The sequence below is a fragment of the Amblyraja radiata genome, chromosome 1, assembly GCF_010909765.2.
Source record: "Amblyraja radiata isolate CabotCenter1 chromosome 1, sAmbRad1.1.pri, whole genome shotgun sequence".
Taxonomy (NCBI): domain Eukaryota; kingdom Metazoa; phylum Chordata; class Chondrichthyes; order Rajiformes; family Rajidae; genus Amblyraja; species Amblyraja radiata.
Window position 1 is genome coordinate 46,440,385 of NC_045956.1, and position 17,700 is coordinate 46,458,084.

Consider the following 17,700-nt stretch of genomic DNA (forward strand, 5'->3'; position numbering starts at 1 on the left):
AGGTCATTTCAGCTTTTGCAGTATGTCAGTTTGGAGAATAATGTGCTTCCAGCTGTCTGCTTTCAAGCATAGCTTAATGGATCTATTAGTAGGGAGCAAGTGATCTGGCAGTAGCATTTTTGTAGGACATTGTAATTTACTTGGATTAACCAGTGATGTGAAAGGACAACTGGCAACACTGCCTTTAGGTGTCTCCTGAGACTAATGATTAACAACAAGAGTCTATTTAGCTTTCTGGATGGTTAAAGCAAGAATGAAGGGATGTTTGCCAGGTGGTTTTATAACCTTATCCCTGTTGAACTCATTGGAGACAGACTATCTTTAATCAAACTTACACAAAAATGCTGGAGAAACTCAGCGGGTGCAGCAGCATCTATGGAGCGAAGGAGATAGGCAACGTTTTGGGCCGAAACCCTTCTTCAGACTTTATCTTGCACTAAATGTTGTACCCTTCATCCTTTATCTGTGCACGGTGGATGCTTGAATGCAAACATCTTTAGTCTTTTCTTTGATTGGATAGCAGGCAACAGAAGTTTTTCACTTCGGTACATGTGACCATAATAATAATAAACTAAACTAGATTTGTGTTGAAATGTTTTTTGAACTATTGTTTTATCAGTGTAGTGTGTAAGGTAATAAATAGATGAACCATAAGAGAGTTGGCAACTTATACGATAGGATAAAACGTTATGCATCCCCGGGAGGGAAATTGGTCTGCCGACAGTCACAACACACAAGGTACACAAAAACTTGAAATTAATAGTGAAAACAAAAAAAAGAATAAGGCAAGCAAGTGTTGTCTGGCTGCCGTGTACACAGCGCCTTCACTGGAACAAATGAACAAACAAGCACAGACTTATCCTTTGGGCAGAGGATTCTAAACTAGAGCCCTCCCCCACACCGGGTCCCCCTTTTGTTCTCCCACTGTCCCTCACGGCGGTCCCCCCAAGCCGGGTCCCCATTGTCTTCCCATCCCCGTCACACTTGTCGACCACGAGGCACCACCACCGCCGAGGCCCACGTTACTGCCGAGGCCCACGTTACCGCCGAGGCTCCACTGCTGCCGAGTCTCCCGCTGCCACCGCTGAGGCTCCCATCGCCACCAACGCTGAGGCTCCATCGGTTCAGATAGACCTCGCCGGCTGGGTTCTCCGCAGTTCCTAGGAAGGCCTGTGGGGCGAGTCGAGCCTTCCGGGGCGTGTTCCGATCTTCGGTCGTAGTTCTGGTCATCGGCGGCGTTGTTGTTCGCCGGGTGGAACAGGTCTACACGGCTCCCTGGGACACAAACTTATCTAAACTTGGAAGACTTGGCCGAGACGTTTACAGGAGGGGGTTTGGAAGATTGCTTCTAATCTAGTACCATAACCTTTGTGGATATCAGCAGCAACTGTGCTGACATAATGCAATAGGAATTACAATTTTCAACACAACTATAGTATTGTGTTTGAATCATTTGTGTGATCATTGTGGTCATGGATGGTATTCAAAAGGCTGTTGATACTGGTGCAGGTGGAAAGTACCATTTCATTCAATACTATTGATTTATTTTCAGGAGTGAAACTCGCAGCCTTTCTGGGTTGAGTTCAATATCCTTTTACTTATAGGCAATCAGCCTCCTTTTTAAAATTGTGTAGGAAGGAACTGCAGATGCTGGATTAAACTGAAGAGAGACACAAACAAGAAATAGGTGATGTTTTGGGCCGAGATCCTTCTTCAGACCAAGGGTCTCGACCTGAACCCTCATATATTCCTTTTCCTCAGAGATGCTGTCTGAGCCGCTGAGTTACTCCAGCTTTTTGTGTCTATCTTTTTTAATTATTCCCTCCTTGGTCTTTTGATATCTTGATTCCTTAAATGTCAAAGTCAAAGCATGGATAATTATTCCCAGGCCTCTGACTGTCTGCTAAAACTGAGGAGGTAAAAACTAAGCCTGTATGATTCTCACAATCTTCTCCTTTAAACAGTGAAACCATTACCCTGTCTGTGCCCAGCACCCCCGACATAGAGCATAATTGTCCTCATTTGTAGTATTGCTCAAACTATCCCGTGGGCCTTCAGTTCATTTCTGCATCACTTATCTGATTCTTATTTTTCTTTTGCTCAACCTTGAAATTGCTTGAGTCTGCAGTGTGCAGACAAGTAATTAAATATACAGTATATCAGAGGTTTGGAATCATTTACACAATTACTGAAGTCCTCACTGTGTAAAAGTAGAATAAAAAAAACTGATCTTTAAAAATCTTCAATGTTGTTCAATAGTCTGAAGCTATTTTGGTGCAAATCCATTCTGAACACAGTCTGCTTGGCTTTGTGAGCTGCTGTAAATATTCACACAGGCTTTTTATACTTGAACTGGATTTTTATATTGCAACATAGAAGCTACTTGGATTAATAGGTTGTATTACAGCTGCCTTTTTGACACAGGTTGATCTATATAATTGGTGATGAAGATATGTCGTAATGTTTTACGGGGCTCAAATTCTGAAACTAGGTCGGTACAGAAGGGAAAGAACAAAGGTGCATCCTAAATTGGTCTTTGGGCCTGATTCCAACCTATTAATGACCCTTCGTTCTGAAGATGGGTCCCGACCAGAAATGTCATCCATCTATGCTTATTCTGAGATGCTGCGTGACCTGCTGAGTTAGTCCAGCACTTTGCACCTTCATGTGAAATGATACACACAGGGTTTACTGTCACTTGCTCCTAAGTTAATATACCTTCAGTTCAGTGACAATGTTGTGTCTATTGCAGTCTTTTTCTTTTCTTGTAGATGTTATGGGTAATTTATATTTCAGTGTATTGTCTGAGTGGATGTGCCTCTGACGCTGCTGTACGCACGATTTTCATTGTACCTGTACCGTACCTTATCTTATGCATATGACACAACGTGATGAATAGTAATTAGTTGCTTTATGCTGGTCTCTTCTCAGATCATAGCTAGAAGGGAAGGCTCTTGTATTTTCCCAGTGACTTGCAAAATGATAAATTGTAGCCTGGTCTTTGAAAATATATTCCAGTGTACTTGCCCGCACTGACCCTCATGAAAAGAGCCACATGTTAAGAATAAATAAATAACTGCTGGAAATGTGATCTGCATAGCAGCAGGTGTCAGCAACAGAGCAATGAAAGCGAGGGAAGGGGTGGGCTCTTAATTGCTCTGAAGATAAACATGGTCCTTTTCCCATCAGATCCTGCTCAATGTCTGATTATTTGTAGATAGACACAAAGTGCTGGAGCAACTCAATGGGCCAGGCAGCATCTCCGGAGAAAAAGAACAGGTGACGTTTCGAGTTAGAAACATTCTTCAGTGGAATAGGGAAGGCATAGATGGCCACGGAATGAATGTAGGCAAGTGGGATTAGTACAGACAGGCATATGGTCAGCGTTGACATGGTGGGCTGAAGGGCCTGCTTCTATGCTGTACAAAACCAATGACTCTATCATAAGACTATAAAACATAGGAACAGCATTGGGCCTCTCAGCACATTGACTATGCCCCACCATTCGATCATGGCTGATCTATTTTGCCTTCTCAACCCCATATAACCTTTGATTCCCTTACTAACCAAAAACCTATTCATCTCCACTTTAACTGCCACTTGAACAAAGTATGGAGCATTAGCCAGGCTTTATTTTGGCACTGTTGTTTTCATTTTATCTCTGTGCACTTTTGAGGATGTAACTAGGAAAATGTTTTTGAGGATGTAACTAGGAAAATGGACAAGGGAGAGCCAGTGGATGTAGTGTACCTGAACTTTCAGAAAGCATTTGATAAGGTCCCACATCGGAGATTAGTGGGCAAAATTAGGGCACATGGTATTGGGGGTAGAGTGCTGACATGGATAGAAAATTGGTTGGCATACAGGAAACAAAGAGTAGGGATTAACGGGTCCGTTTCAGAAAGGCAGGCAGTGACTAGTGGGGTACCGCAAGGCTCGGTGCTGGGACCGCAGCTATTTACAATATACATCAATGATTTAGATGAAGGGATTACAAGTAACATTAGCAAATTTGCAGATGACACAAAGCTGGGTGACAGTGTGAACTGTGAGGAGGATGCTATGAGTATGCAGGGTGACTTGGACAGGTTGGGGGAGTGGCAGATGCATGGCAGATGAAGTTAAATGCGAATAAATGTGAGGTTATCCACTTTGGTATCAAAAACAGGGAGGCAGATTACTATCTAAATGGCGTCAAATTGGGAAAAGGGGAAGTACAATGGGATCTGGGGGTCCTTGTTCATCAGTCTATGAATATAAGCATGCAGGTACAGCAGGCAGTGAAGAAAGGGAATGGCATGTTGGCCGTTATAACAAGAGCAGTCGAGTATAGGAGCAAAGAGGTCCTTCTGCAGTTGTACAGAGCCCTAGTGAGACCACACCTGGAGTATTGTGTGCAGTTTTGGTCCCCTAATTTGAGGAAGGACATTCTTACTATTGAGGGAATGCCGCGTAGGTTTACAAGGTTAATTCCCGGGATGGCGGGACTGTCATATGCTGAGAGAATGGAGCGGCTGGGCTTGTACGCTCTGGAGTTTAGAAGGATGAGAGTTTTTTTTTTAATTGAATTCTGACTTTACTTTGTGTACTAGTCATGTCTCTACTATTAATTTCATTCCCCTTACATGTTTTTCCTTTACCTGCTAAATTTTTGTAAGGTGTCCTTGAGACTCTTGAAAGGCGCCCATAAATAAAATGTATTATTATTATTATTATCTTATTGAAACACATAAAATTGTTAAGGGTTTGGACACGCTAGAGGCAGGAAACATGTTCCCGATGTTGGGGGAGTCCAGAACCAGGGGCCACAGTTTAAGAATAAGGTGTAAGCCATTTAGAACGGAGACAAGGAAACACTTTTTTTCACAGAGAGTTGTGAGTCTGTGGAATTCTCTGCCTCAGAGGGCGGTGGAGGCAGGTTCTCTGGATACTTTCAAGAGAGAGCTAGATAGGGCTCTTAAAGATAGTGGAGTCAGGGGATATGGGGAGAAGGCATGATTGGGGATTGGGGATGATCCGCCATGATCACATTGAATGACGGTGCTGGCTCGAAGGGCCGAATGGCCTACTCCTGCACCTATTGTCTATTATCTAAGGCCCTCCTCTGCAGCATAGTTTAAAAAAAAAACACTTTCCTTATGGTGTGATCGCTTTGGTTAAGATCATTCATCAGAAAAATCGGACCATTTTAAAATCTGCTTAAGTCTTCTACCCCCTGGAGCTTCTTTGGCTGAATATATCCCATTATAATTGGATTTGACCTATTTCTATTTATGAGGCCTGTGTAACTGGCCAAAACGGACGCCAAAACAATTTCACATATTTTTTTAAATGATGTACCCTTGATTTTATATCATGACAACCTTGTGCATAAACTTTGATTAACTCAGAGGCTGTTCCCCGCTAGCATCACCATCTGGAACAACTGAAGGTTGGAAGAAGCACGGGCCTTGTGATTGAATTAAATTGGACACTATTTCAACCACTGAAGCATTTGGTAATTAGAATGAAGCACCATTGAGACACTGCTGTTAATAGAAGCACATCAGATTAGATCAGATTTATAGTGATTTTGGTTTTATGATCATGTGTGCCAGGTGGATGGAATATTACGGAGCCGATGGCGTTTGATGGACGGTTTTCTGAATGAGCCTTCAACATTTGAAGTGTGTCTCCAGCTGTCTCCAAGGGAGTATTTGAATCCTCTTGAAATTGGCAAAATCATCCCAGATAGTCTTTTGAGTATTAGGTGTTTCATTTCTCTATCCCCTCCCACATTCTTTTCTGGTATTGCTTCAAATTTAAACATAGGAATCAATTTCTTTGTGTTTGTGTTTCTTTAAATCTTGCACGTAATCTCGCTCCTGCAACCCTCTCCCACTTCTGCAACAATATTGATGCCATGGCGTGAGTTGGCATACCTTCAGAGTTTTTCTCCTCTTTGGACAACTCAGTAAATGTCCTTAATCTCCTCGGCTCTGTCGCACAACAGGTTTCTTGCACAGTTTGATTCCAGTGCTCATCTGTTGTAGACGATTTGGGAAGGCAGCTTCTGTGAGCTGATGGAGACACAATGCTGGAGGAATATGATGGTGAAATTTGAGGTTTCATTAGGTGAATGATATGCAGTTGGCTCAAAATGAGGAGGTGATGAATGCATTAGGAGGATAAAAATCAGGACTTCATCCAGCAATGGCAAATTCCAACTACTGCATATTCATGTCATTGAGCAAGTTAACATTTTTGAAATGCTATTCTATAAGTAAGGTTTAATATTCAGGCAACATTTTGAGATAGGAAATGCAATGCAAACATGACAGCAAAGCAGAGGCATTAGGCTGGAAAATTATCTAGTATTATGGGCCTGTCCCAATTAGTCGCCACATGGTCGCCACATGTTCGCGGGCAGTTGCCGGGGAGTCGCCTTCACGGTCGTGAGGAGTTCCTGCATTCTGGGAACTAGTCGCGGCCTCATTATGGTTGGTGAAAATTTTTCAACATGTTGAAAAATTAGTGGCGACTAGAATGAAGTCGCCATGGAGAGTAGCGAGAATTGTCGTGCCGTACGTGGGTCGCCAGGAGGTCCTAGTGGGTTGCCAGGAGGCCGAAGGTTCTCCATGGTTCTCGTAGATTGTAGCCGGTGCTAACCGGTGAATTTCATTGGCTCTTTGGGGGGAAAAAAACGTAAAAGCAGTAGTTTTCAGAACCAAGGATAACCGACCGGTAACGTTAATGTCTGCCGAGCTTCACAGCCGTTTATCTCTGGCTTCTTAAAAGTTGTCTCCACTCCTTCTCCTCCCATTTCCCCCCCAGCTCTTCCGCTTCTCCCCCCTCTCCCCTCTCCCCCCTCTACCCCCTCTTTTAAAGGACTCACTGTGCTTTTTAGCTTCTTAATCACAGCGCCAACCTTCCTGTTCATCGCGGTGTGTGTCAGTATCACCTAGGCTTTGCACCGTGTGAATTCACTCAGACAATGCTCTCCCTCTTGCCCTGTCCCTCGCCTGCATAACGGGCTGGTGAAGGAAGCGATGTGTTTGTGTGTGTGTGTGTGTGTTCCACTCTGACAGTTGCCGTTCCAGTTGCCGGTTTTTCAGGCGACTGCTGCCAACTTGACAGTCGCCGGCAGTCGCCTGAAAAATCGCCAAAGTGGGACAGGCCCATTAGAGTTACACTGCAAAGAACAGGCTCTTTGGCCCATTGCACCGAAGCCGTCCACCATCTGTTGTTATCTCCTAGGAATCTGCAGCAAATAAACTGCATTTCATTGCAACCTGCTTTTATTTTAACCAGGGCCGTGTTTCAATGTTGAATATTCCAAAAACTTGGGTTGAAATTTAAATGCTGCTATTTACAGTTGGTATTAACGGCAAAGATGTTAAACACAGACATCAAATACATATATATCACCTTACAAAGTGTAAATTTACCAATATTATTCATAGTTCTGCATTCCTTTTGATAGACACAAAATGCTGGAATAACTCAGAGGGACAGGCAGCATCGCTGGAGAAAAGGAATGGGTGACGTTTTGGGTCAAGACCCTTTTTCAGGTCTGAAGAAGGGTCGCGACCCAAAACGTCGCCCACTCCTTCTCTCCAGAGATGCTGCTTGTCCCGCTGAGTTACTCCAGCATTTTGTGTCTATCTTCGGTTTAAACCAACATCTGCAGTTCCTTCCTACACATTTTGTCTGCATTTCTTTTGTTATGTTGTAACTTCTGTTTCTTTTGTTCGGTTTGTTGGTCAAGCAGTCTGTTTAGGCACATGCTAACACCACACAAATTAAAAGCTTGGCGATCAAGGAAGTAATATTTTGATCAATGAGCTATTTGAGTTTTAACATCATGTCTGCAGAAAGGAATTTGAAATAATGCATCCTTTGAAGATGGGTGTGCATTAGTTGAGGTAACACTTTGTTCCAGCTTATAATTATCATTTCCATTGTGCGACATGTTAACATCTTCACACTCTTCAATGTTCCCCAACCAGAGCCCAAATGTATGCGATCTGAGTAAAACAAAAACTTGACTTTCTTACCAGATGCGCATAGAATCACTGTGGCATATCTCGAGTCCATTTGAACCGTTAGATTCCTGTGACTTTTCCTGTAGAACATTCCCTTCCATCTCATTCCCCTGTTCTTACCCTTTGGGCCTGTGCATTGTTTTCCCTTACTGCCTTTCCAATTGTCTTTGGGAAGCCTTTTCAACAACAATAGTAATTTTGTCCAGAAAGTACCACCTATTTATCAACAAACTTGAGCACTTGACTATCATTTCACTAGGAACTCAGCAGGTGTGGCAGCATCTCTGGAAAACATGGATAAGTCACTTTTTAGGTTGCGATCCTTCTTTAGACAGAATGTAGAGGGGAGGGGGGGAAGAAAGCTGAAAAAGGGATAGTCAGGACCAAGCGTGGCAAGTAATAGGGTCGACATAGGTGGGGGGAGGGGGGGGGGTGGTTGATAAATGGTAGGCAGAAAAGAAACATCATGTATGTTGTCCTCATTAGGTTGTGTTTCCCTGAGAGCACCCATTTGTTTTTGTTGTGTGATGTCATTTACCAGGAGAGGAAGACTGACAAATTCCTGGAGGTACAGGTAACTGCAGATGGTAGTTAACAAGAAAAGGGACAATGAGCTGGAGTAAAGCGAATATCACTGTGCGTTAATTGGTACACGTGACAATAAAATACCTTTGAACCGTAACTCAGTGGATCAGGTAGCATCTCTGGATAGGTGATGTCGGGACCGTTTCTCATTAAAGTACTGGATATATTGACCTCGTGAAGAGTAATGAACTGCTTGTTAAAATAATTTTTTTAATAGCAATAGACCAGAAAGAGTGCCAGAGAGAAGCTTATTTAAATTAGCCAGATTGATATATTTTTGTACTTTGGAAGAGTGGTAAAATTATGTAATTTTCTTTTGACGTCATATGAGACAACAGATTCAACACATGATATCTTATTACTCTGATTTTGCTGATTATTACTACCTTACATCATAGTAAACCTTAAGAATGCAAAGCTTGATATTTCCTTAATCATATTAAAATAGTTTACCTGCTCACCTAATTCATTTCCTATTGGTTGAACTACACAGTATTTGCACTACAAATCCTTGAAGCGCTTCAAGGATATTCTGAAGATACAAAAATGTTTTTTAATGCAAATCATTTCTTCATTAAAACAATTACTTTAGGAGATAGACCCAAAATGCTGGAGTAACCCAGCGGGTCAGGGAGCATCTCTGGAGAGAAGGAGTGGGTGATGTTTCGGGTCGAAACCCCTCCTTAGACTGATCAGGTTGATAAGGGGTCTCGACCCGAAACGTCACCCATTCCTTCTCTTCAGAGATGCTGCCTGACCTGCTGAGTTATCCCAGTATTTTGTGTCTACCTTCGATTTAAACCAACATCTGCAGTTCTTTCCTGCCTATGCTTTAGGAGATAACTGCATAGCAGATAGAGTGAAAAATCTATATTTGAATTTGCTTTGTTTTAGAATGTACTGTCTCCAAGTGATTAAAAAAATTGATTTGGTGGTCTTGTTTTAAAATCTTTTAGAAACACTTCCACTTGTATTTATTTATCTTCTCCTATAACCTAGATCCACCTATCACTTGGTAGCTATTGCCCTACCCTTTCCCCTTGCCTGTTTTTATCAGCTGAATACCTGTACCTTCTATTCCAGTCCTGAAGAAGGGAACAGATCCAAAATCTCATTTAGTTTTAGAGATACAGCGTGGAAACAGGCCCTTCGGCCCACCGGTTCCACGCCGACCAACGCTCACCCCATACACTAGTGTCATCCTACACTCTAGGCACAATTTACAGAAGCCAATTAACTTACAAACCCGCACATCTTTGGAATGTGGGAGGAAACCGCATCTGGAAAATGCGTCACACACGGTCACAGCGAGAACATACCACACCATTAACTCCATACGGACAGCATCCATAGTCAGGATCAAATCCTGGGTCTCTGGCGTTGTAAGGTAGCAAGTCTACCGCTGCACCACTGTGCCATGTTCCTCCACAGATGTGGCCTGACCACTGAGCTCCTCCAGCAGTGAGTTTTTTTTACCCTAGATTTACTTTGTCGGTTTCATACAGTTGGACACTGAAAGATAGCTGCTGAAATTATATACTTTTTTAGCACAGATTTTCATGCAACATCCTGGTAAAGTACACTGTGAATGGTATATTAAACAGTTGGAAGGAGGATCGGCATAGAAAGAAACCAAACAATGTTTCTTTAGAATTTGTGAGAAATTCATATAAAATGCATATGGATCAGCAGAACTCTTTTCAGAAATTCCAAGTACAGAGTTGTATGAAACATTCATTCCGCCTTTCAATATTCCAGTAGTGACCAGCAGAAAAAACTGCAAACTTTGTCACATGGTGTCACAAGTAGGAAGACCCACTTGTGAGAGCCATCATAGTATGAAGGCCATAAGTGATAGGAGTAGAAGTAGGCGATCTGGCCCATTCAGTCTACTCTGCCATTCAATCATGGCTGATCTATCTCTTCCTCTTAACCCCATTCTCCTGTTTTCTCCCCATAACCTCTGACACCTGTACTAATCAAGAATCTATCTATATCTGCCTTAAAAATATCCATTGACTTGGCCTCCACAGCCTTCTATGGCAAACAATTCCACAGATTCACCACCCTCTGACTAAAGAAACATCTCCTCATCTCCTTCCTAAAAGAACGCCCTTTAATTCTGAGGCTATAACCTCTAGTCCTAGACTCTCCCACTGATTGGCGCTGGCTCCATGGGCCGAAGGGCCTGTTTACGCTCTGTATTTCCAACAACATTACTGAATTGTTGGCAGTTCTGAAGGCTTTAATACAATGTTTCCCTATCATTTAAAAGCTCTGTTCTTTGTATCTGTACGTTGTCTCTGCATCACATATCGGTCCTGAGTAGGTTTAACAGAAAGGCAAAGGAAATTATCCCATTAATCAAATTAACTTGAGAGTATGAAACCACATTTTTTATCTGTTGATCTTTTTATGCAAAAAAACAATCTGAATCCCTCAACATTTATAATTTTCAATACAGGTAATTAAAATTTGAAAAATATGTTCACACATATGGGTATATGGAACGAGCTGCCAGGAAAGGTTGTTGAGGCATATCTAACCTTCCACTAGTGGAAACATCTTTCCCTCATCTACTCTATCCAAGCCTTTCACTATTCTGCATGTTTCAATGAGGTCCTGCCTCATTCTTCTTAACTCCAGCGAGTACAGTCCCAGTGCCGACAACCGTTCATCATAGGTCAACCTACTCATTCCTGGGATCATTCTTGTAAACCTCCTCTGGACCCTCTCTGGAGCCAGCACACCCATCCTCAGATATGGTGCCCAAAATCGTTCTCAATATTCCAAATGTGGCCTTACCAACGCCTTATAGAGCCTCAACATTACATCCCTGTTTTTGTATACAAGCCCTCGTGAAATAAATGCAAGCATTGAGTTTGCTTCCTTTATACCGATTCGACTTGCAGATTAACTATTTGGGAATCCTGCACCAGCACACCCAAGTCCGTTTGCACCTCCGATTTCTGGATTCTCTCCCCATTTAGAAAATAGTCTATGCCTTTATGCCTACTACCAAAATGCATGACTCCACACTTGGCTACAATACATTCCATCTGCCACTTCTCTGTCCACTCTCCCAACCTGTCCAAGTCCTTCTGCAGAGTCCCTGCTTTCTCTGCACTACCTGCCCTTCCACCTATTTCGTATAATCTGCAAACAAAGCCTTCAATCCCCTCGTCCAAATCATTAATATACAACGTGAAGTGTAGCGACCCCAGCACCGAGCCCTGCGGGGAGATTCTTCCCATATTGGGGAGAATATGCCATGAAAAGCTACCTGATCAATTCACTTAAACACAAAAACGAGATAAAGCCAAGAATATGTGAATGAATTAAATTGCAAAAACAGAAGGCTGCTGTTATGGACCAAAAAAAGAGACGTCCTGTGTGGTTTAGCCTTAATTCAGAGCACTCCTCGCACTGAATATTTTAAGAGCTGGCTTTTGCATTGTTTGACAAATTTGCTGGTCTTTCTGTCCCTGAGGTATTTGTCATCTGTGTCAAGGGTGTTAAATATTTGCTAAACATACTGTTCCATTCCTTATTCTTGTATAGTATCCATCCAGTATGGTGTTTGTGAATTACTTTAATGGCGGTACTTTTTAATCCCATCCATCAAGACACATTTTTCATTTTGCAGCTGAGATTGTGCAGCAAAGGAAGTCATTAACACTGACAGCTCTCTCAACGCCAGCTGAAAAGTAAGAAAATGCAAAGCCCACATGGGAATAGGCAGGTTTACTTTGACGCAGCATTGATGGTTGTACAGATAAATTGAATTATAACAATGTAGGGGCAAGCAGTTCACACCATTATGCAGGTGCAAGACAGAGGAAAAAGATGGTGGAAATCTGTTATGTCAGCCGCTGTGTATGGCCGTGTTTATGGCCTTGTTTAGGTGTGAAGCATTGCTGCACCCTCGCTGTTTATAGATCCAGTCTCAATTTGATTCTCAAATGAGAAGAAGCGATCGATTTAACTGTAACTGTATATTTATTTACTCATTCACGGGATTTATTGCCAGTCTCTAATTGCCCTTGAACTGAATGGCTTTTTGGGTCATTTCAAGAATGAACAACGGTCTGAAGATCCATGTAGACGGGTCTGCATAAAGATGTTTTTATTTGTGTGAGAATGCTGGTCCCTATTAGTGATACTGATTTCTTTAATCCAGTTCTTAAGTGATTGAATTTCAATCTCCCAGATCCACCTTGCGATTTGAACTCGTGTCTCCAGATCACTCTTCCAACCCTCTGGATTACTAGATCTGTAATAGTACAACTATGGCCTTGGGCTTTATACCTGGGGCACCGACATATAACTTTCTTATCCTGAAGTTCTTGTCAACAGTTCTTAAGATCATTCACAGACATGCACAATCTACCTTGCATTCACCTATTCACATATACAACAAGGAGGGGTCTACATTCTACATCATACTAGATTATGTGTAGCCTTTTGATATCTCAAAGACAAACATTAATTATTTGATGTCAATGACTGTCCCCAGTTGGTCATAAAGATATACAGCAAGGAAACTGGTCCTTTGGACTAACTCGTCCATGCCGGCCACAAGGCCCCATCTAATAAGACGCCTCATTTGCCTACGTTTGGCTGTTATCCCTCTAAATCTTTCCTATCCATGTACCTGACTAAGTATCTATTAAATAATGTTATAATAATTGCTTCAACTACATCATCTGGACATTTGTTCTTGTACCAATAAACATCTGAATGAAAACATTGCCCGTTGGGTTCCTATTATTTAATCTTGCCCATCTCACCTTAATTGTCATATATAGGTAATTCCCATGGTTTTGGGCATATTGCCATTTCAAGTATTTGATGAATAGGTTATTGTTCAAGTGGATGACTCTATGGATATTTTAGTATTAATATCTCCAAGTAGTAAATATATATTGCCCCTAAATGAATGCACACACAGTAATGTGTTACTCTTCTGTGGAAACCCTACTAATATTTGGCTGACAGGGTGGACTAATCAGACGGCCCATTTTAGTGAAACAAAATTTGACCTATTTTATCTTGATTAAAAATATATATTTAAGGTAAACAAAGAATCTAATCTCACCAGTGTCAACACAATACCCATGTCCTACTCATGTGGTAAAAGAAAGTCAACTTCAAAAGGTTATATGAGGAACTACTTTCAAACGTTAACCATATATTTGAAATGTAAATACAGATTCAAGTATGGCAGCTGTTTAACCTAAAATCCCATTTTTGTACGTACATTTCTCCTGTGCTTTTGTAATTATAATCATTCCATGAATGATCATTACTTAATATAACTTTTGTCTTTTTATATCAACTGTAAATGTATTTCATCGCTCCAAAGGGGTTCAATGGTTCCTTATTAGATTTACAGCGCGGAAACAGGCCCTTCAGCCCACCAAGTCCGCACCGACCAGCGATCCCAGCACATTAACACTATTCTTCACACCTGGGACAATTTACTGTATACACCAAGCCCATTAATCTACAAGCCTGCATGTCTGGAGTGTGGGAGGAAACCGAAGATCTCGGAGAAAACCCTTGTTGTCACGGGGAGAACGTACAAACTCCGTACAGACAGCAACTGTAGTCGGGATTGAACCCAGGTCTCTGGCGCTGCAAGCGCTGTAAGGCAGCAACTCTATCGCTGTGCCAGCGCCGCCGTTATCACGTATGCACAGCACAGTGAAATATTTTTTCATAACCACAAATGCACAGTTACCATATTTTGCGGCTGTTTACAATAAAAGACAGTTCAAATTTCAAAGCCTGGTCCACATGTTGGAAGTATCTGGTTAGTTTATCTATGAGGTTATCAGTGCTTTGATTATTACAAATATTATCTTGCTGTCCTGAGTCCATTCCGTTTACCATTTTCCCGGTGCTATTTCCAGATAACTGTGCCACAACCGAGACCCATACTTGAATACAAATACACTGCATGCTGACTAACATGCATTTCATCAATCATATTGTCTTCTTCCTGTCTTCCTGTGTCAGACCACATATGTCAACTGACACAGGTCATCCTACAGCTACGAAGAAATCTTGGAGGTCTGGGTGTCTGGTGATGTTTGCTTATCCCTTCTTGCCCTGAATATGCTGAGGGCAGACAGGTTTATCAAATGCAGTTCTCTTAAAGCTGTTTCGAGGTGATGACACAACATTCTAATGAAAATTTTGTCAGATCTCATTTCCTAATTATACTTTGCTGACATTCTTTAGAATGTATCTCCCCCACACACCTTGTCAATTGTTTAATGATCCCACACCCCGATAGATTTTCCAGACAATATTTTGAAATATTCTTAGTCATACTGCAAATAATTCATTTTTTCACACAACAACCGTGGGAGAACTTTACTCTTCGCTTTTAATAGTCCAGTGAACATACTTCTACCCAATCACCTTTGAAGTTAGCCTATGCAGGTTTGCTTTTATGAATTGTTATTTTGACAATAAAACAATTTATGAATTGTATTTTTGATCGTGACGTTTTCTCAAAGACTGCTGATATATCAGATTTGTCCGCGCACCTTCCTGGTAAGACCATGCTCTGTACTGACAAAGACCTATTGATGAGGCAGCTGAAGTGAGACAGGGAGATAGGCTAGAAAAATGCCCCGGGGATCTGCAGCAGTGTACTAGCATTGAGATGATGTGTTGTGCTGTGTGAGATGCTGCTGTGTGATGAATTACAAGTTTGAATTTTCTTTCCACTTTGTCTTGACTGCATTTTCTCCAGGGTCCAGAGGATGGAGCCGATGATGGGAAGAATGTCCACAGGGTGTGAAACCCTGACAGGTCGGAATTATTGATTTCCCCGTCACATCTACAGAAGAACTGCTGGAAAAAAAAAGAACATGTCAAAGAAAGGACGAGGAAAGGGCGAAAAGCCTGAGGCACTAATAGATGCTTTACAAGCTGCCAATGAGGATCTCCGGGCTAAGCTGACCGATATTCAGATAGAGCTTCACCAGGAAAAGAGCAAGGTAGGTTGACGAATACTGGAGGTTACCAGAGGGGACCCAGTCCTCTGTTTACAACCGCTGAATACTTTTGCAGATGTTCAGAAAAAACCCCAGCAGTTTTCACGTGCCTTTCAAGATCCCTAAAATGTTTTACCGTGAGTGGTTCACAGTCAATTAAGTACTTAAAGCACAATCAGTGTTGTAATACAGAGAACATGGCCACTTATGTTCACACGGTAATAATATGATTGAGAGCTCAAAATCTGCTTGGTATTGGTTAAGGGTTCAATACTTGCCAGGGCCCTGAGATCTTTTTCTTGCTTGTCTTTTAAGTAGTGCCATGTAGTCTTTCTGTGCATGTGGGATGAAGGGTCTACATGTGATTCCAGGCCATGAAACAGCCCCACACTGACCACTCACTGCACAAGCAAATAACCAGAATTGATGCAACAGAAGCATTGACTACTAAAAGTACATTACGTCTGATTAGTTTTCAACATGAAGGACATAGATTATTGAGGTTGAACACTTTCCAGGTTTTCTTCTCTGTAGAAAGCTTTCGTTGAGCTGAGCAATTTATTCATGCTCCATTGATGTGTAATTCAGTATGGTAATTTCTCTGGTCTGTTTCAAATTTTCTCCTCCATATGTTTCATATTTCCTAAGCACACAGGTTATTTACCTAATTCAGGGGAAACCAGCTCAAAGAACAATCATATTCCACCACAATATTTCCCCATAACCTACTAGAACATAGAACATTACAGCACAAGAACAGGCTCTTCGGCCCTCAATGTCTGTGCCAAACATGACGCCAAGACCATCACTTATCAACTTGCATGTAACCCATTCTCTGCATATCCTTATGCCTATCCAAAAGTCTTTTAAATGCCACTAATGTATCTGCTTCACTCACCACTCGAGGCACAAAAAGTTCTCTGCACATCTCCTTTTATTCTTTGCTCATCTCAAACTTTACCCATCTCTCTCCAGTTTCCCATCAGTTCTATCGTTTACACCAGTTCATAAATTATAGCAGAAGATTCAGGCCATTCGGCCCATCAAGTCTACTCCACCATTCAATCATGGCTGATCTATCTTTCTATCTTTCAACTCCATTCTCCTGCCTTCTCCCCACAACCCCTAACATCCCTAGTAATCAAGAAGCTATCAATCTCCTCCAAATATCCATTGACCTGGCCTCCGCAGCCTTTTGTGGCAATGAATTCCACCGATTCACTACCCTCTAGGTACAGAAATTCCTCCTCATCTCCTTTACCCTCTCTAAAGGAATTTGCAGTGGCCGACTAACCTACCAAACTGCACAAATTTGGGATGAGAATGGAAACCAATTACCTGTGAACACCCACGTGGTCCCCGGGAGAATGTACACACTTTGCCCAGACAGTCCTGGAGGTCACGATTGAACTTGAGATGCTGAAGCTAGGAGGCAACAGCTCTGCTAGCTGCACTACCGCGCTGCTCTGATTTTCTATTAACTCACAGATATAAAATAGGTCAGATGTTCAATAGTTCTGAAAATCTCTACTTTTCTCTCATAGTGGCTTATAAGATTGAGTTAAAGCTTTTGTCAGCATTTTTTTATTGCATGATCTCTCACTAGGGATGTGTATGGACTGGGTTGTAATGTGATTCACAGGATGTTGGTAGCTGTAATAAAACCTCATATTATCTTCAACGCTTATTGGCCCTGGGGGAATGAAATGACTTCCATCTGTATTTAGATGATATTTTACTTGAGAAGAACAATGTTAGTTTGGTGGTTTGTAAGAATACTGAGAGTTGGATTCCACATATTTGTTTTTACTATAAGCTGACACACTGCAAATGATTTGGCAGTGGTTTTGAATGACGGCAAATCTTTGCTGGGAGATCAGACCCATTTTGCATCAGTGAACATTAAGTGTACGATGTTGTGTGCAAGTATAGGATCTTGTGATTATTTATGCTGCACCAACATACAGAACTGAATTCTAATCCCGATTTACCGAGAATCCAGTTGAATTACTGAATAAGGGCCAGGAAGGGGAATAGAAACTAATTCCACCAATATTCCAACCATTACATTCAAGTTAATA

At 41.8% G+C, this 17,700-nt stretch overlaps 1 protein-coding gene across 2 annotated transcripts in view; it reads left to right on the forward strand.

Moving 5' to 3' along the window:
• jakmip1 (janus kinase and microtubule interacting protein 1) overlaps window positions 1-17,700 on the forward strand; it is a 334,448-nt gene that overhangs the window by 153,201 nt on the left and 163,547 nt on the right. For both annotated transcript variants that reach the window (XM_033021201.1, XM_033021210.1), the window contains exon 3: window positions 15,376-15,622. In XM_033021201.1, the coding sequence (XP_032877092.1) occupies window positions 15,494-15,622 (129 nt within the window). In that variant the 5' untranslated portion in view covers window positions 15,376-15,493. The remainder of the gene's footprint in view (window positions 1-15,375; window positions 15,623-17,700) is intronic.